Genomic DNA, 21681 nt, shown 5'->3' on the forward strand with positions numbered 1-21681 from the left:
TTCTATCTCCTACCAGAAAAAGACTGACTTTTAAAAATGTAGAGATCCTTAATGTACTAAAGTACAAGAGCTTCATGTTCTTTCCTTCTTTTGAGGAGTGATTATTTGATGTACTTGTTTGTATTCCAATAAACTAGAATAGAGGAAATCATTGAAGTAGCTGATAACTCGCACTTTTTGTACCTTTTTTTACTTTATTTGAGCACTTTTTCCCTTCCTTTTTTCATCTGAAATTTGCACCACTACATTCTAGCCCTGCTTATTACTATGTCATCCATACATGACTCTGTGCAATTATCAAATGACAGTATGTTTGTACAATTCTCCAGTGTGAATGATTTCTTAAACACAGAATTCAAAACTTCAACTTTTGTTTTGCCGTTAAATATAGAATTTAAAACTTAACTTTGGCTTTTGTTTTACAATCTTCAACTACCACACAAGACCTGTCAATGAGTGACTGGATGAAAGCCATAGATCCACTGAGGGATTTTACATAGGACCACAATTTTTTCGGGTTCTTCGCCAGATCTTTTGCTAAGGTGTGCTGTGGTAGTTATTTTATGCTTCCTGCATAGATATTTTCACACACACATACACACACACACACACACACACACAAACACAAACACACACACACACACACACACACACACACACACACACACACACACGTGACTCTCTACTATCTTTTGCCTGTTGTCATTTGCTTGTTCTCTTTTGAACCGATGAGAATGCAACAGGCTTTGCTTCCTCAGCATTTTTTTTCTCCCCACCCCCCCCCCCCCCCCCACCCCCCCGACCACAGTGGGTATTTTCCGTCCTTAATCCACTTACTAAGCAAATATTTGTCCAGAGCATGATTTACAATCTATTTAAACTATGCCTATAATTCCTCCAGATCCATAACACAGGAATTAAATGATTGCAGTTCACTGTCTGAGCGAGATGCTAACAACTGCTTATCTTCTCTTTCTAGCAAAACACCCTCCTAGACTTCTTGGCAGATTTATTAATTTTCATAACCATAGTCACGCTCACTAATCCTCATCTATATACTGATGCCATTCATATGGTCCAGCCTGTTCGTGGCTACAAGGTCTAAGGTATGTCCACTAAATACAGGCTGACGAACTAGTTGCTTCAAATGTGTGTTCCTATCATATCCCTGAATATTGATCATTCCTCCTATAACATCCTGTAAGAGTTCCTTGACAAAGTCTTCTGATTGACATCCCATAATAATGTATGGTAAGAAAGTTTTCTAACAAACAGAGAGCAGTATGTCGTCCTGAATGGAGAGACTTCAACAGAAACACGCGTAACATCAGGTGTGTCCCAGGGAAACGTAATAGGTCTGCTGCTTTTTACGATTTACAGAAACGATCTAGTTGATGGTATTGACAGTGGCATTAGGCTGTTTGCCGATGATGCTGTAGCCTACAGGAAAGTAGTATCACACGAAAGTTGTGGACAAATCAAAGAGGATTTGTAGAAAATAAACACACCGTGTAATGACTGGCAGTTATCTCTCAATATTAGTAAGTAAAACCTACTGAATATAACAAAGCAAACATCCCCATTAATGTATGAGTACAAAATAAATGTCCCGGCTTTGGAAGCGGTAACATCAATCAAGTAGCTGGGTGTGACTATTTGAAATGATCTCAAATGGAGCAATCAGATTACACAAGTAACACATAAGGCGAACTCTAGACTGTGGTTTATTGGTATAATCCTGAAGCAATGCAGTCCTACAACAAAGGAAATTGCTTACAATACTTTAGTTCGTCCGGACCAAAGAAGAGCGGCAAGATTCGAGACTGGTATATTTAGCCATCACGAGAGCATTACAAATCTCATAGAAAGTTTGAAGTGGGACACACTTGCAGATAGAGAATGTGCTAAACAGAAGGGGCTGCTCACTAAATTCCAAAATCTGATCTTCACCAAGGATGTAGAGCATACATTATTACCACCACCTTTCATATCACGCAATGTTCATCATTCAATGATAAGGGAAATTAGAGCTTGTACTGAGGAGTTCAGACAGTCATTTTTCCCTTGAGCGACCTGCGAGTGGAACAGAGGTGGGGAGGGAGGGGGGAGGTATGACTTTGGCTTGAATAGTGCCCTATGCCACACACCACTTGGTGGCTAGCAGAATGTAGATGTAGAAATGTGGAAGTTCAAGGGAAGCTACTACTACTGGTCACGTAATTCACCATATGTAGCAACCAAGCATGGGGGCGCAGTGGTTAGCACACTGCACTCACATTTGGGAGGACGATGGTTCAAACCCGTGTTCAGTCATCATTATTTAGGTTTTCCATGATTTCCCTAAATTCCTTCAGGCAAATGCTGAGATGGTTCCTCTGAAAGGGCATGACAGACTTCCTTCCCCATCCTTCCTAATCCAGTGACCTCACTGTTTGGTCCCCTACCCCAAATCGACCAACCAACCATATGTAGCGGGTGCCACCAGGGCTGTACATTCCATGCTAGGGAAGCATAACACTTAATAGGGTCATGATATTAACAGGGTGGGACTGATGCAGGATTGGTCACAGGTGTTGCCTGGATCAAGTCTTATATCAAGAAAGACACAGCAAAGAGCAATTACTATTATGAAATACTGTAAGCACTTGTGGATTTAGAAAAGAAATAAATCTTTTTTGCAATAGAATCAAACATAAGCTCTGATGGCACCAGTGACAGACAGAATGATGTGTGAGGATAAGATAGTGCACAATACTATTTGAGAATATCAATATTTTTTCTTTTTTTATTCTTCATGTCTGAAAATAATCAAATCTTTACAATTTTTAGTCCAAAACTAGTTACACTGATAATATATTTGATTACTCTCTATAGATCTTCAAAGATGCTTTGGAACAAAGCAGTGGGGTATTCCAAATTAAGCTAATGTCATGGACCTGAGTAGAATCACAAAGGATGAACCTTCTTTCCGTATCTCGCTAGGTTGATCTTCAACAGCACCACAACTGTTTGTAAATAACTGAGCATTCTCCAGATCGTTCACAAAAAGATTAATTTCAGTAGACTCATCCTCTTAAAGTGAGTATCAGCTCGGAAGTTCTAAAATAACATATGACAGACAATCTTCTTGATTTTAGTCATTCTGTTACACCAAATGTGTACTCACCTTAATAAAATAACGAAAAAGAGCCTCCTCTAAAGAGTCTACCTCAATTTCTCAATCATGAGCTGCTCATCACTTTGTTGAAGTTACTTGCTCAGGTGAACTATACAAGGGGGGACCCAAAAATAACCGGAATTTCTTTCTAGAAAGCATATACTTTATTGTTTTCAAATACAACCTTAATCTCCTTCGAAGTACTCTCCATTAGTATTAATACACTTGTCCAAACGTTCATTCCAGTGTTCGAAGCACCTTTTAAATTTGTCCTTTTTGATACCTGCAAGCACTTTCATGACATTGCATTTTATGTCTTCCACATCTGCCTAACGATTCCCATTAATTCTCTTTTCATCCTCGGGAATAGGAAGAAGTCCAAGGGTGCTAAATCCGGCAAACAGGGCGCGTGGATCAAGTTAGTCGTCTTCGTTGAGGCCAAAAGCTGGCGAACGCTGAGAGCCATGTGCACGGGTGTGTTGTCGTGATGCAGGAACCACATGCCGGAATCCCACAAAGCTGGATGTTTTCGCAACAAACTTCTGCGAAGCCGTTTCATAACCTCCAAACAGAATTGTTGGTTTACTGACTGGTTTTCAGGGACAAATTCAAAGTGTACGATCCCTTTGATGTCAAAAAAACAGATCAACATTGTTTTCACATTTGATTTCACTTGCTGAGCTTTTTTTGGTCGAGGTGAGCCAAGTGACTTCCATTGTGATGACTGTTGTTTACTTTCTGGATTGTACCCATAGCACCATGACTCATCACCTGTAATGATTTTGTTGAAAAAATGTGTATCATCTTCGAACACATCCTTCATTTTGAGACAGGCTTGAATGGACGATCCCTTTGATCTCCGATAAGAAGCTTCGGCATGAATTTTGCTGCCACTCTTCGCATCCCCAGATCAATAGTCAAAATGCACTGAATTGAGCTCCAGGAAAACCCAGATAAGTTCTCAAGTTGGTCGATTGTCCAGTGTCAGATCACTGGTTTTGCTGATGTTGTCTTTGCTTCAAGCAGTTGAAGGTCGACTGGATCGGGGCTGATCTTCAACCACCATTTCTCCCTTTTTAAACTGAGAAAATCATTCGTACACTTGCATTTTACTAAGAGCATGGTCTTTGTAGGCTGTCTGAATCATCGTAACAGTTTCTGTTGTGTTCTTGCAGAGCAAGAAACAAAACTCCACTGCCGCACATTGTTCGTAAGAACTAGCCATTTCCACGTGTCATGTCTGCACTGTACGTACACTCAAAGAACTGCCAAAGAAACTACACTTCTCACTGTTGGGTGACGCCATGTGGCAGAATGACTCAGCAGAGCTCCTACTACAATCCTCTGGCAGCGCAACCTGCTACTACAAGTACACGATGTGCAGCATTATGATTCCGGTTACTTTTGGGTCCCCACCCTCATTTATGTTGTGGTTATGAGATGTCAGCTGTGATTTCAACTATTTACCATCACCACGGGCACTAATATCATTACCACTCATTTTAGAAGTGGACGGAGAATTAAACTGGAGCAGTATTCCTGTATCTCCTTCACAAAGATATATTTGGAAATGTAGCTCAGCATTTCTGTTTTTGAGCTGCTACTCTCAATTTTGGTTCCTGTGTTATGTATGAGGCTCCAGACACTATCTTTGACAGCCTTCATACTGCGAGCCTTTACGTATGACCCAATTTCTTTGATTTTGTAGAAGATCCTTTGATAAGACATTGGTACGAGAATAGCTGATGTCTTCATATAATACTCTTTTGAAAGCCATACCTATTTCATTCATTGTCCCTCTATCCGTATCCCTATGTTTTCGTTTTACTTCTATTGCGCAGTACTTGCTGTTCCTTTAGAAGTTTCTTTACAGAGACTGTATTTCATGGACAGCCCCTCAATCACTAACTGTTTCTACTAGGTACACATCTATCCAGCACTTAGTCAACTATTCTTGCAAAGCCAAAGTTCCTCTGCACCCTCCTGCAGAGAGATAAATATTTCAAGTTTCTTCTTGGGATGTGAAGAGCTAAATGTTTCATGTTCCTTCATGGGATATGACACTACTACTTTTTTTGTAATTACTTTAATCAAAATATATATCTTTCTGCTTGTTTTAGTTGCTCTTTGTATTTTAGTAATCACTGTTGTTGCATAAGTTTTACGGCCACTGATATCAGTTTCAACATGACATCCTGAAAGAGACCACTACTTTTCGTTGCCAATAGATCTACTACATTTCTGTCATGATTGTATTTCCAAACTATCTGTTCTAAACAGTAACCAGAAAACTATTCAGTATTGTTTGACGCAGTATTTTGGCACAACCACCAATTACTTTGTGTTTTAACACAACCACCAATTACTTTATAGTAATTACCATTTACTACTAAACTAAATGATCTAGTTAAATTCAAGTTTCTTGCCTACTCTCACAAGGACACCACTTCTACTTCCCATTTCACTATGTTTTCAATAAACTTACAGATTTACCCCAAATACCCTCAATGCTATCAATTTTGTATTTCATCTGGATTTCTGCATCGAGTATTACATGAGCTCCACTCCTTTTATGAATACTTCAAACTTCGTGATTTTATTCTTGTAGGAAGTACGGTACTCAGGATCGATTAGATTAGATTTACTATCATTCCAATTGATCTGTAGTGAGGTGGTCCTCCAGGATGTAGAACACGTCAGAAAAACAATAATACATGACAAATATTTACAACTAAAAGAAATAAGCTAATGTACCTTCCACAGGTCCCAAGTGGAATGATTGTTTCTTTCTTTTTAACACTATATGAAACGATCATTTTACAACACTCATTTAGAAAGATCGCATTAATGCACTGAAGTTAAAAAATTTTTAAAAAATTATTTATAAGGTAATAACATATAATAGAACTACTACAATACTTATTTACAATGAACACATTACTGCACTGAAATGGTGAATGGAAAATCTCATATAAAGATATGAAACAAATACTAACAACGAGATAGAGGGGCTGGCCAGTACTTACCTCAGCTCAGTAGCTTTCGGAACTTTGTTCCTTCATCAGGTTCATCAGGAAGGGGAGATGGGAAAAAAGGTGAAGAAGGGAAAGTGGATTCAGTTACTCACAACCCAGATTATGAAGCAACAGGGAAAGGTAAACAGGGAGGGTAGCAAGGATGGAGGCATGGCTGTCAGAGGGAAGCCAAAGATATTCTACTGTTAAGTACTGTGCCAGCTTCAAACAAAAGAGGATGCATACAGAAGTAAAGAGGTGTATAGTATTAAGATAAACAAAACTATGTAGGATGAAAAGGTGCGTGAATGGCTAAAGAGGAGAGGGAAAAAGGAGAAGACTGAAGAGTAAATGGGAGTGAGGTTGATTAATGTAGATTCAGTCCAGGGGGATGGCAGGATGAAAGGATGTGTTGGACTGCAGGTTCCCATCTCCGCAGTTCCGAGGGACTTGTGTTGGGTGGGAGAAGCCAAAGAGCAGGTTCCTAGGTCCCTAGATTTATACTGGACGGCATGCTCTGCTACTGGGTATTGAACATCTCCCAGGCGGACAGTTCATCTGTGCCCGTTCATGCGCTCAGCCAGTTTAGTTGCCGTCATACCGATGTAAAAGGCTGTGCAGTGCACGCATGTCAGCTGATAAATGACATGTGTTGTTTCACATGTGGCCCTGCCTTGAATTGTGTGTGTTTTACCAGTAGCAGGGCTGGAGTAGGTGGTTGTGGGGGGATGCATGGGGCAGGTTTTGCAGCGGGGCCGGTTACAGGGGTAGGAACCATGGGTAGAGAAGGTGGTCTGGGAATATTGTAGGGTTTGACAAGGATGTTACGGGGGCGACGAAAGGAAACTCTGGGTGGTGTGAGGAAAATATCGTCAAGGGATGGTCTCATTTCAGGGCTTGACTTGAGAAAGTCATATCCCTGGTGGAGTAATTTGTTGATGTAATCGAGGCCAGGATAATATTGTGTGAAAAGGGGGATGCTTCTGTGTGGTCTGGAGGTAGGAACATTGTTGTTGGACGGGGAGGAATGTATTGCTCGGGAGATCTGTTTGTGGACAAGGTCTGCAGGATAGTTGCGGGAGAGGAAAGCACTGGTCAGGTTATTGGTGTAGTTATTGAGGGATTCATCACTGGAGCAGATACATTTGCCAGGAATACTTAGGCTGTAGGGAAGGGAGCGTTTGATGTGGAATGGATGGCAGCTGTCAAAAGGAAGGTACTGTTGTTTGTTTGTGGGTTTGATGTGGACAGAGGTGTGGATGTGAGCTTCAACAAGATGAAGGTCAACATCCAGGAACATGGCTTGGGTTTTGGAGAAGGACCAGGTGAAATTCAGATTTGAAAATGAGTTGAGGTTATGGAGGAAATTAAGGAGTGTTTCTGCACCATGAGTCCAGACCACAAAGATGTCATCTATAAACCTATACCAGGCCAGGGGAAGCAGCTGTTGGGTCTTCAGGAAAGAAGTCTGGCCTTCAAAAGTGAAGTAATTATGGCTGAGAATGATAAGGAACGAGGTTTTTGGAAGATCTTCGGGTGGGCGTTGGGAGAGGTAGTGGTTTGAAGCTGGCACAGTAGAATATCTTTGGCTTCCCTCTGACAGCCATGCCTCCATCCTAGCTACCCTCCCTGTTTACCTTTCCCTGTTGCTTCATAACCTGGGTTGTGAGTAACTGAATCCACTTTCCCTTCTTCCCTTTTTTCCATCTCTCCTCCCTGATGAAGGAACAAAGTTCCGAAAGCTAGGAATGTAAATTTTCTGTTCTGTTTTGTATAACTATCGGCTGTAATACTGAAGGGGGAAATCAGATGACACTATGGTTGGCCCGCTAGATGGTGCTGCCATAGGTCAAACGGATATCAACTGCGTTTTTTTAAAATAGGAACCCCTATTTTTTATTACATATTCGTGTAGTACGTAAAGAAATATGAATGTTTTAGTTGGACCATTTTTTTCGCTTTGTGATAGATGGCGCTGTAATAGTCACAAACATATCGCTCGTAATTTTAGACAAACAGGTAGGTTTTTGAAATTAAAATACAGAACATAGGTACGTTTGAACATTTTATTTCAGTTGTTCCAATGTGGTACATGTACCTTTGTGAACTTATCATTTCTGAGAACGCATGCTGTTACAGCATGATTACCTGTAAATACGACATTAATGCAATAAATGCTCAAAATGATGTCCGTCAACCTCAATGCATTAGCCAATACGTGTAATGACATTCCTCTCAACAGCGAGTAGCTCGCCTTCCATAATGTTCAAATATGCATGACAATGTGCTGACGCATGTTGTCAGGCATTGTTGGTGGATCGCGATAGTAAATATCCTTCAAATTTGGCCACAGAAAGAAATCTGGGGACGTCAGATCCGTGAATGTGTGGGCCATGGTATGGTGCTTCAACGACCAATCCACCTGTCACGAAATATGTGATTCAATACCGCTTCAACCACACGCGAGCTATGTGCCAGAAATCTATCATGTTGGAAGTATATCGCCATTATGTCATGCAGTGAAACATCTTGTAGTAACATCAGTAGAACATTACGTACGAAATCAGCATACATTGTACCATTTAGATTGCCATCGATAAAATGGGGGCCAATTATCCTTCCTCCCATAATGCCACACCTTACATTAACCCACCAAGGTCCTGATGTTCCACCTGTCACAGCCATTATGGATATTCTGTTGCCCAATAGTGCATATTAGGCCGGTTTACGTTACCACCGTTGGTGAATGAAGCTTCATTGCTAAACAGAACGCGTGCAAAAAATCTGTCATCGTCCCGTAATTTCTCTTGCGGCCAGTGGCAGAACTGTACACAAAGTTCAAAGTCGTCGCCATGCAATTCCTGGTGCAAAGAAATATGGTACGGGTGCAATCGATGTTGATGTAGCATTCTCAACGACAACGTTTTTGAGATTCGCGATTCTCGCGCAATTTGTCTGCTACTGATGTGCGGAATAGCCGTGACAGCAGCTAAAACACCTACTTGGGCATCATCATTTGTTGCAGGTCGTGGTTGACATTTCACATGTGGCTGAATACTTCCTGTTTCCTTAAATAATGTAACTATCTAGCGAGCTGTTCGGACATTTGGATGATGTCGTCCAGGATACCGAGCAGCATACATAGCACACGCCCGTTGGGCATTTTGATCACAATAGCCGTACATCAACACGATATCAACCTTTTCTGCAATTGGTAAACTGTCAATTTTAACACAGATAATGTATCGAGAAGCAAATACTGTCCGCACTGGCGGAATGTTACCTGATACCACATACTTATACGTTTGTGACTATTACAGCGCCATCTATCACAAAGCGAAAAAAGTGGTCCAAGTAAAACATTCATATTTCTTTATGTACTACTTGAAAATGTAATAAAAAATGAGGGTTCCTATTTTAAAAAATGCAGTTGATATCGATTTGACCTATGGCAGCGCCATCTAGCGGGCCAACCATAGCGCCATCTGGTTTCCTCCTTCAAGCTAGACGAGTTTCGTTCTTTGTAGTTTTTTCGTTTGATGTTTATTTCGTGAGATATTTGGCCTGGTCACTATCAATGGACCACCCTATACACACACACATACACACACACACACACACACACACACACACACACACACACACACACACACACAGAGAGAGAGAGAGAGAGAGAGAGAGAGAGAGAGAGAGATGTAAATAAAATAGAAAGAAACTTCCAAATGGGAAAAACATATTAAAAACAAAGATTCCAAGACTTACCAAGCGGGAAAGCGCCGGTAGGCAGGCACAATAAAATAACACACAAACACACACACACAAAATTTCGAGCTTTCGCAACTGGCGGCTGCTTCGTCAGGAAAGAGGGAAGGAAAAGGAAAGATGAAAGGATGTGGGTTTTAAGGAGAGGGTAAGGAGTCATTCCAATCCCGGGAGCGGAAAGACTTACCATAGGGGGAAAAAAGGATAGGTATATACTCGCGCGCGCGCACGCACGCACGCACACACACACACACACACACACACACACACACACACACACACACACACACACACACACACACACATATCCATCCATACATACACAAACACCTGTGTATGTATGGATGGGTGTGTGTGTGTGTGTGTGTGTGTGTGTGTGTGTGTGTGTGTGTGTGCGTGTGCGGGCGCGAGTATATACCTATCCTTTTTTCCGCTCCCAGGATTGGAATGACTCCTTACCCTCTCCCTTAAAACCCACATCCTTTCATCTTTCCCTCTCCTTCCCTCTTTCCTGAAGAAGCAACCATCGGTTGCGAAAGCTAGAAATTCTGTGTGTGTGTTTTATTTATTGTGCCTATCTACTGGCGCTTCCTTTAGGCTTCTCTTTCCTTGGTTGTTAAGCTTTTGTGGCTGCTGGCAAGTTACTGAAAATGTGTGTTCCTGAATAATGCACACATTTTTGTACAAGAGTAAGTGACTTTAAATACTTGTGAAGATTATTCTTATTTCTAGTATCGATTCCATGAACTGAGCTGTTGGTAGTAGTTCGATACAACAAAAACAACTAACAGGTTATACGATTCAATACAAATACATTTTATTGTCCTACAAGTACAAAGCATGTTGTCACAAACATTGATCAGAGCAAACTAACTGTAGGTCCAGAGAGGTCAGTTGAGCTACCTCAGGGCAGCGATATTGTTCCAGGTGACTCCACACAGTTACATCCCCGGATTCTCAATGCTTTGACAACTGAACACTATCGTTTGTTTCATCTGCAAAGGCAATTTCATCGGACGCTAGTCTTCAGCCACTCACCCATTGCCATTATCTGGACTGTATTATTATTTACTTATTAATAATTAATCTATTTACTGCTTTGATAACTAACTTATTTCATATAAAGGTATTCTTCTTCTCTGCCCCTTCCCTCTCACCCAATTCTGCCCCAGATTTCTTCAACTCTGGTTACACACTGAGCAATTAATGAAGGAAATACAAATTCCTGATATGAATCTTCACTTGTGATGAACTTTATGAATGGTGTAGTAAAGATAGCTTACACTTTTTTTTAAATTAATTTATGCCCTACTTCGGTTAACATTTTTAGGCTATTAGCATTTTCAGATCCAAAACCCAATTGCAACTGTTTTGTAATTAGATTTTGTGTATATTACCAACGAACTTTATTTCAACAGTTCTATGCTTAAGTCTGAAAGTGACAGACACTTAAACACGGTATACAAAATTATATGATTAAAAAATATTACACAATCTAGATATCTACATCTACATTCTGAAAACCACCATGAGGTGCATAGTGAAGGGTACATCCCATTGTACCAGTTATTAGGACTTTTTCATTTTCCATTTACATACGGAGCAGCACAGGAAGAATGACTGACTGAATACCTCTATGCATGCAGTAATTATTCTAGTCTTATCCTCGTGATCCCTATGTGAGCGAAACATAGGGGGTTGTAGTATAGATACCACTATTTGTATAATGTATGACAATAACACACAACTGGGTACTACAGACTATGCAGAGTGAAATACACACATATATTTTGCATGTAACACACAGTGATATTCATTCAAACTTGACAGTAATTTTCTTTGGCATTGCCAGTGCATGATTCTGCCATTTATATCACTGTAAATTAAGTCGAAAAATATCCAAAGTAAAATGTGGTACATCAACCACTAAATTCAAAACTAACTGCTACAGTACTGACTTATGTAATATAATTATGTCTATAAATTTATTGGAACTACTTTAAATTCATAATGGAGAACACATATAAAACAATAATTCCAGTACTATCAGACTATGTATTTATTAAGATTACTACGGTAAACACCATAGAATATTAGCTGCCCAGTTATAATGAAATACTGAAAACTATATTTAGTTTCCAGTTAACTGTTTGATTAACTGGAAGAAGGTACAGTGTAGTGTTTAAACCACACCTCATAACTATGCTGCCCCAAAAAAATAATGAAGCACTCATGAGACAGGGTCGGATGTCAAAGTAACTTCACACACATACACATCACTGGCCGGTATATAAATGATTAGAGCTGCAACTCTCTGTGACAGATAGACTACTTGAGTGCACCAGTGTTCTTTATGTTTAGTGTCATTATAAGGCCTGTTTGCAAATGTAAGGGGCACAAACAGCATCAGAGTTATCTCTGCGAAGGACACGGAGATGAAACATGCTCGTATGAGACAGCATTGTCAGCATCTGATGGAGTTTGAAAGCGGACTCATTGTGGATCTGCATTTGGCTAGCTGGTCGAATCGTGCAATATGCAGACATGTGGGGTCATTGGGTGCAGCAGTGGTCCAAGGCAGGACTGCTAAGGAACATGAGTGCAGGAATACTCATTGTCAAGGTTCCAATCAACCATGTCTGACTACTACCAGGGAGGATTGTCATACTGTTCACCAAGCACACCATAACTCCTTTACATCTGTGTCTGCCATATGAGAACAACGAATGGATCTGTGAAACATTATGTGTCATCTCACTCCTTTAATAAAAGTAAAGCAGCAGCCAGACTAGGGAATTACCATCCCTTGCTTAGACTGCCAATAACACCACAAAACAAACAGCTGCTTTTGGAGTAGTGCATGACCTGAACACATGGTCTGCTGATGTATAGCACTGCATCACATTCATTGATGAATCGTAGTTCCGCAAATCCCCACACGACCATCGTCAGCGAATATGGTGGTGACCTTGGAATGGTTCCCATTATTACAATACAGAGGAACCTCACATAGCGAGCATAATTCGCTCAAGAATCTTACTCATAGTATGAAATACTCATTAAGCAAAACAAGTTATCCCATATACATTATTGTAAAATACCATAATGCATTCCATGCAGAAAAGGTGATAAAAGTTGTATCTTATTCATGCCATTTATTCAAAGAAAATTTTATGTGCAGAATTGTGTACTTTATTATTCATGGCACATAACTAATTCTTTTTTACTAGGAAGTTATCTATAGTCACCTGCAGACACTTCAACACTTGGCAAAAATGTGACACAGCATTATTGTGAAATAAATTTGTAGCGCACATAGCCACTACTTTATTGGGGGGATGACTTTCAATGTACACTGCAACCGATTCCCATGCTTCCAGCATTTGTCATATTGGGCCAGAAGATTGCTGCTGTCTCCTCCCTCTCTGAAGTTCAACTCTCCACAACTTCCTGCTGCAAAACACTCTGCAACTCCTTAAGCTCTTCCATGGTCATTTCTTGGCAGTGATCTTTCATAAGCTCATTTATGGCATTGTTATCCACTTCTAGTCCCATGCTCTTGGCTAAAGATACAATCTCACTGACTACAGGCTTCACAGGTAATGATTCATTGATTCATATGCCTCACAGTCACAAATGACGATGCACTTCTGCCAAAGCTTCTTCCAAGTAGAAGTGAGAATTCTCGCAGACAACGATGTTGAAGTGATATTTCCAAAACTCTCTGAGAGTGAGTTGGTAGCTTCAGTCAACTAAAAGCAATTCTTGAAGAGTGCTTTAGTGTAAAGCCTCTAAAGTTAGAAATAATCTGCTGGTCCATAGGATGAAGTAATGGAGTGGTGCAGGAAGGCAGAAACTGGATCTTCATGAATTAAAATTCTTCCTGGAGGTGGTCTTGCTGGCCTGGAGAATGAGCAGGAGTGTTGTCCATAACAAGCAACACATGGTGTGGCAGATTCATCTCAAGCAAAAAAAATTTCAACAAGGACCAAACACATCATTGATCCAATCAGAAGGTACATCATTTGTCACCCAAGCCTCATTGTTGGACCTCCACATCACATTTAACCTACCCTTCAGGATTTTACACTTCTTGAAGGTTTGTGGAGTTTCTGAATGGTCAACAAGCAGCAGTTCAATTTTCAAATCGCCACTTGCAATGGCACAGAATAACAGTGTGAGACAGTCTTTCACTGGCTTGTGACCGGGCAATGCTTTCTCCTCTGCTGTTACAAAGGTAAACTTCAGCATCTTTTTCCCGAATAGACCTGTCTGATCACAATTAAAAACCTGTTGTAGCAGATAACTCTCAGAATCTATGAACATATTGAAGTTGATGAAGAAGCTCTTGCTGCCTTTGTGTTGGAACTGGCTGCTTCAATGTGTCTTACAATGCTGTGGATGCCAGTTTTCCACTTAAATTTCTTGAACCACCTATGGCTCCCTTAAACACTTCTATGGCCACTGATGATACTGGTGTCGATTAAATGAGCTCAGCAAAAATCATTCTCACCTTCTCACAAGTGAGGTTCTCATTAGTAGTGTTGCCTCGCAATTGCTTTCCATTTATCCATACAAGCAGCAACCTTCCCACATCACCCAGAATACGAAACTGTTGTTTAGATACTCTTGTCATTCCCTTTGAAGCCTCTATCTCCTTAATCTTACCCTTGTTCTGATGATAGTGCAAATAGTTGATGCAGACCAATCGTATGAGCATGCTAAACCAGCAACGCTCACATCATCTTCACATTTTTCAATGATTTTATGTTTCATTTCCAAGGTCATTTATGTTCTCTTATGGTCGTCTTCTTATATCTTTATCTTCAGTGACATTTCTACAAGAGATATTAAATTTGCACACAAAAAGATACTGTGTGAACACAAGTTTAGAAAAATGTTTGATCGCAAGCTGCACTAAGATGGTAGCAGAAAGAGCACTAAACCCAGACAGCAGTTTGTACTAAAGGCATTGTTCATATGTCACTGCCAAGAGCGAAGTGTTCAAATCACTGAACTTTTACCCCTCCGCGCGAACTGTTGGTGATGTCACACTACATCATCATCACTCATAACGATAAGGATTGCTCAATAAGTGAGTCTTTTTTTACAAATTATTTTGCTCATTATGCAAATTGCACATTATGGGAGGTGCTTGTTAAGTGAGGTTCCACTGTATTTTGGAGAGGCACAGCAATGTTACTATTGGGCTCAGGGGAGTCATCAGGTATAGCTTCAGGTCATGGCTGGTAATGACAGAGAACCCACAGAACAACAGCATGTCATGGACACCCCGTTCCCTCTCAAGCAACAATATTGTGGTGACATTTCTCAACAGGATGGTGCTTATCCACACGCGGCTTATCTCTCTATGAACTGCCTGTGTAATGTTGACTTACTCCCATGGCCAGCAGGTTTCCCAGATCTGTCGCCAATTGAATGTGCATGGGATCAGCTTAGATGACAACCCAGAGTCCGTTTCCAGAATATCAGGACCAGCTGTGGGACATCTTGCCTCAGATGAGGATGAATGTACTGGTATGTTCTGTGTCTTTGTTATGATAATGTTTTCACTATGCTGTTCATAGCAGTTCAGGTCCTCTGCTATTTACTTATTTATTATTAGATTATTTATCCATTGATTTTGTGCTGACAACCCTGTTCTTCCTGCCACCACACTTCACAAAATTTCACAATATTTAACTTCAATTCACTCATTTCACTTTTGAAATTCTTTATTTTATTCTTTCTGCATGATTAAGGTATCTAACATTCCACACGCCACCCTTATAAGTCCAAATTCGTTCTTCCCTGGTGAAAACATTCTCCTGGGTAGTTCCTGCCCCATGATCCAAATGTGGATACGTTTTACCTATAGAATATTTTACATGAAAGGATGCTATCTTCATTTAACCACATAGTAGAGTGACTTGTTCTTTGTAAAAATAAAATATGTTGTTTCTCCTTGCTTTCAGTCATGCCACAGCCTCAACTTAGCAAGTCCATGTCAGATAATGTTACAAAACCGCATCAGTCACTCATGCTTTCTGTCATGCCACAGCCTCAACTTAGCAAGGCCGTGTCGGATAATGTTACAAAACCGCATCAGTCACTCATGCTGATTGTTGCCCCTTCAACTACTGAAATGGTTGCAGCCATTCTTTAGGAACATTTTGTAAGTGTGCCTCCCCACAGATACAAATCCAATGTGGTTCCATCTGTCATACAGCTATCCACATTGATGAGACACGCAAGCCACCCCAGGGCAGGGCAGGTCAATAGTTTTGGGGGGGGGGGGGGGGATGAAAGGCCAAATAATTTATAAAGGTTTACATTATGTCTGAACTACAACGCAGAACTACAGTGATCACTGCAGTTGTACTCCAATATATTCAATCTTGATGTTAACAATGACTGGCATTAGTAGTTAATTAGTCATTTTCAGAGGATAGCTGATAACTGTCACAAAAAGCTGATAAATTCAACGAAGACCATGAATAAATTGGGTATATAAGGACACAGATAAACTGAAAGCAGTTACTGAGTAAAACACACAATGCACAGTTGCTGTAGCAAAGTGGGCACATGATTTTTACTAGTAACTGTCGATAGTGTTTGTGTAGATTAATGGGCTAAGTAGGTCTGCTTTTGGTATATAAGATCGCAAAAATAAACAAGATGTGGCAAAAATTTCTTGGACAATTTAATGAACTGTCTCGAATAGAATGGATGTGGATTTCTGTAGATGTCCTGATCCATTTGTAAGCATTGACATTTATCTCCCTGAAGGTAGCTTTACATGCCGTTGCACATTGTGAGCTCATTGACAATATCTAAATTGTGAAAGTTGGCATTCTTGTTCCTTCTCCTACAGTCTTCCCATCTGTATTAAATATATCAGTTCTGATACTGATCTTCCACACAGGCTTACAGCTTCATTTTTTGTTACTAACTATGAAGTGTAGTTCAAAAACAGGTTTTTTCTGATGTTTCAACCATCTATTTTATGCACAATATTTCAGTTACTTCAAGTACTGAGAGTTGTGCTGCTATGTGTACTTGCTGCCTGACTTCAACCAGACTGTGAACTGCTGTTGGTCTCAAAGCTCTATTTATAGCTGAGTTTTACTCTTGACATCTAATACACTCTTTGATGCCCTATATTTCAGAGGTCTCACTAACATTTTATGAAATTCACATTGCCGGCAGCGGTGGTCTCGCGGGTCTAGGCGCTCAGCCCGGAACCGTGCGATTGCTACGGTCGCAGGTTCGAATCCTGCCTCGGGCATGGATGTGTGTGTCTTGTCCTTAGGTTACTTAGGTTTAAGTAGTTCTAAGTTCTAGGGGACTGATGACCACAGCAGTTAAGTCCCATAGTGCTCAGAGCCATTTGAACCATTTTGAAATTCACATCCTCTCAATGTTTACCAACTCTGTTGGATGAAAATGGTTGATGAAATCTTAATAAATTGAGTGTTGGATCACAATCCTAATTTAAATTGAAATATCCATTCCCGGGTAATTATGTCTGCTGACATCTCCATTTCAACAGACTTCAGCATTACGCTGTTCCAGAAACTTAGCATCTGACCACAATATGTGTCTCATCTTATTTCACTTCATGATTATATCAGAGGCAGTGCTTGGTGACACCTGATTCGTATGGTTGTATTAGTCAAGTGTGTCACTGATGCTTCTTGAATCTCTCCTCAACTGTCGTGATAGTCTCTCCTACATAAGACATGCCACATTTGCACAGAATGTAGTGTACAGTTGGATTTTGGAGACACAGATCATCTTTATTAAGACAAAAAGACTTTTTATCTTCAGTGACGAGAGCAAAATATGTTATAAACTATACAAGGAATACATTGAAGCAAATGCACTAGAAGCTGCCCAGCTCAAACCAACATGTTTCTACTAACATGTGGACAAAATGTATTGTGGTGTGGCCACATGGGATAAAAAAAACTTCAAGGCAACTTGAGGCATAAGTTATTCAGCAGTCCACTTAAAAGATGCATTTTAAAAAACAAAAAAATGAATTAATATTATTTTTTGACAATAAAATAAAAATTGATTTCAAATTGTTAATATTATAAATGGAGCACACTAGCTCAATATAACAGAGACAAAAAAGAAAGTGCCCATTGGTTTCTTGGAGGAAATATTTGGCAGTCACATGGAACGATGTGGAGAAAGCATGTAAAGTGTCAGTCAAATGAATATCAATTTTTATCCACTGGGATGATATTGGGAAACCGGAGTTGATCTAGGGACAAAATTGCTTACAAAACAGTTGTGCAGCTCAGTCTATAATATTGCTTTTACGTCTGTGGAACCCATATCAGATCAGGTTAACAGGACCACCATGTTGCCAACATACACAGCCAGAGGGGTAAAAAAAAAAAGAGTACACATGGAAAGACAATGTCAATTTTGATCTGGTAATGGCACATGCCATCTAGGGTATAGGAGATGTACTGATAATAGTTTCAATGTCATCTGCCAATAGATAGCATACTGGCACAGCTACCAGAGTGCCACCTGTGCCAACCCTTCCAACATGCTCTGCAGGATGTGCAGCAACTACATCTACATACATACTCCACAATCAACAATATGGTGCATGGCACAGGGTACCTTGTACCACAACTAGCACCTTCTCTCCCTGTTCCACTCCCAAACAGAACGAGGGAAAAATGGCTGTCTATATGCCTCTGTATGAGCCCTAATCTCTCTTATCTTATCTTTGTGGTCTTTCCGCTAAATGTAAGTTGGCGGCAGTAAAATTGTACTGCAGTCAGCCTCAAATGCTGGTTCTCTAAATTTCCGCAGTGGTGATTCACGAAAAGAACGCCTCCTTTACTCTAGAGACTCCCACCCGAGTTCCTGGAGCATTTCTGTAACACTCACATGATGATCAAACCTACCAGTAACAAATCTAGCATCCCTCAATCCGACCTGATAGGGACCCCAAACGCTCGAGCAGTACTCAGGAATAGGTCATATTAGTGTTTTATAAGGGTCTCCTTTACAGATTAATCACATCTCCCCAAAATTCTACCAATGAACCGAAGATGACTATCCGCCTTCCCTGCAACTGCCATTACTTGCTTGTCCCACTTCATATCGCTCTGCAATGTTACACCCAAATATTTAATCGGCGTGACTGTGTCAAACGCTACACTACTAATAGAGAATTCAAACATTAAAGGATTCTTTTTCCTATTCATCTGCATTAATTTACATTTATCTATATTTAGAGTTAGCTGCCATTCTTTACACCAGTCACAAATTCTGTCCAAGTAATCTTGTATCCTCCTAAAGTCACTCAACGATGACACCTTCCCGTACACCACAGCATCATCAACAAACAGCCACACATTGCTATCCACCCTATCCAAAAGATCACTTATGTAGATAGAAAACAACACACTTCCCTGGGGCACTCCAGATGATACCCTCACCTCCGATGAACACTCACCATCGAGGACAACATACTGGGTTCTATTACCTGGCCAGTATGATCTCCTGACTCGTGTTCAACTGAGTACATGTGGGGTATCATGGGACAAGAAGTGGCTGGTGCAACTCATCAACCAACAACTCTTAGAGAAGTAAGTGAACAGGGTGAGCAGGCTTGGCATAAAATATCCCAGGATAGTATTCACCACCTGTACAACTGACTGGATGACACGAATCAGCACTTGCATTGCCACCTGTGGAGGCTACATCACACATGAATGTGGGTGTTCCAGCATGGGTCAATACCTGGTACCTCAGAATCGCATGTGCTATTATCTGTAAATGTAATCATTTCATTTACTCCATATACAGTATTGCAACAATAACTTTTGAGTGAACTGGAAACCTCTAAACGGGTGTACTAATTTTTTTTTTTCCAGCAGCGTATTAAGCAAGACATCGCAAATGGTCACCAGGCTTATCTGACTAGCTTATAGTATAACAATATTGTTGAAAAACATAAGCTGGCAAATCCTCAAATGGTAGATGCTAAACATGTCTTGTAAATCAACATATTCATTGACCTGGTTTTGAGGAATGAAATTACAAATATTCTTAATTCCTTTTCCTTAAATAATTATGACTTCCTTGAGGTGAGTATCAGTAGAATTTGATTAACAACATTACACAGAATGGCATACATGCAAATATTTTTCCAATATTCCATCCATGAAAAGAATATGAACAAAACTAAATGTCTCACAGAACAAAAAATGTCCTCTGCCATTCACTTTATACTGACTCAAAAGTGTAAAGATGCAAATGTAAAAACAGATAATCAAATGGTAATTCAGTATAGACGAGCATAAAACCAGTACCTTAATCACTGCACTACCTACCACAATCATCCCACACAGTCACAGACTATAAAAGAGCAATCCTAAAAATATAAATCCAGTATTCATTACTGTGCTGCCTCTCACAGTCACTGTACAGCCATTACCTCTAGGACAAAACATGACAAAGCAAGAAGACAAGTAAATCAGTCAATACATTCAAAATGAAGACTACAGTTCTGAAGGGGCAGAGACAACACAGGCATTATGTAAAAATGAAATATTACTGATAGAGAAACCACGTGGAATGCAGGTCTTCTACGAGTATGTAGCCCAACTAAAGTGAATGAAAAATAGTTAAACAGCAGAAGAAATAGGAAAGAAGGAAAATTGGGGTTCAACATCCATAGCAACAAGATTACTATAAATGAAGCAGTATTATGGTTGGACATGGATACAACATTGTTTGTTGAAACCTAAACGTGAATTATCAGATTTGAATTTGATCCTTGTTCTTCCAGATTATGATTCCAGTGTCATGCACTGTGGAATTTCATTCAAAAGATAGGAAGGACGAAGTTGAGGAAAAAAGAGATGCTAAAGAATATAGAGGTAGGTTGCACTGCAGATGATTACACTACGAGTCAAATACATAGATGGTTGTGATCAGTTGCACTATACATACAACAATCTGCAAATATGTTTATTATGTTCAGTGGTGTGTTAAATGATATAAAAATCAATATTATTGTTGAGGAAGATCTTCAGAAACAACCGTGAGAACGGGGAGAAACTTTGAGAGATAAGTACCAGGTTCACAATCAGGATTAAATACAGAGCATTACAATATTACCACTCTCTTGCTGCACATACCGCTTCCTTCTAATTCAGATTTTTGTTTTCTCATTTCTCCATGAGTAAATTATCAAGAATCTGCACGGCTAGGTGTCTGAATAACATTTCCGAAACAATAGTGCTTTATAAAAGCATCGTACTTCGTCACATCGCTGAAATTTATGCGAATGGCTAGTGCTTCTCTTCATTAATTGACAAAACAGTACTCACACTTCTGACAATAACTGGAAGAAAGGCGTTGATAAAGCAGATACATGTCGTTGACAATAAAATATACATCGCCGGTTCAATAGTTTATTTACTTTACGTATGTAAACAATACCAAAGATCTTTCATAAAAAACCAAGGAGGAGTAAGAAGTGAGATTTCTTAGATGGGGCAGAAAACATATCCATAGTCGAATTTTTATCTGTTTCAAAGTTGGCAGTGACAGAATCAGAGATTTCAAGTCTGTATAGTGTCTTCGACCATAGATACTAGATATTTATTGTCGAAGTATAGTGTTTTCAGAACATCGATAAATGCTTCGAAAAAAAATACGGTGACAGGATGTTGTGAAAATTCTACGTTATGTTGGAATGCTGCCTAT

At 39.9% G+C, this 21681-nt stretch overlaps 1 protein-coding gene across 4 annotated transcripts in view; it reads right to left on the reverse strand.

Annotated features, from left to right (window-relative positions):
- Nucleotides 1–21448, reverse strand: part of LOC126284189 (guided entry of tail-anchored proteins factor 1-like) — a 111250-nt gene extending 89802 nt beyond the window's left edge. The window contains exon 1 of one of the 4 annotated variants that reach the window (XM_049982944.1): nucleotides 21303–21448. In XM_049982944.1, coding sequence (XP_049838901.1) covers nucleotides 21303–21371 — 69 coding nt within the window. In that variant the 5' untranslated portion in view covers nucleotides 21372–21448. Of the gene's footprint in view, nucleotides 1–21110; nucleotides 21253–21302 lie in introns of those variants that run through there. The other 3 variants (XM_049982942.1, XM_049982945.1, XM_049982943.1) reach the window with 3 other exon arrangements.
- Nucleotides 21449–21681: the final 233 nt, after the last annotated feature.

Source organism: Schistocerca gregaria, chromosome 8, assembly GCF_023897955.1.
Source record: "Schistocerca gregaria isolate iqSchGreg1 chromosome 8, iqSchGreg1.2, whole genome shotgun sequence".
In the NCBI taxonomy this organism is placed as follows: domain Eukaryota; kingdom Metazoa; phylum Arthropoda; class Insecta; order Orthoptera; family Acrididae; genus Schistocerca; species Schistocerca gregaria.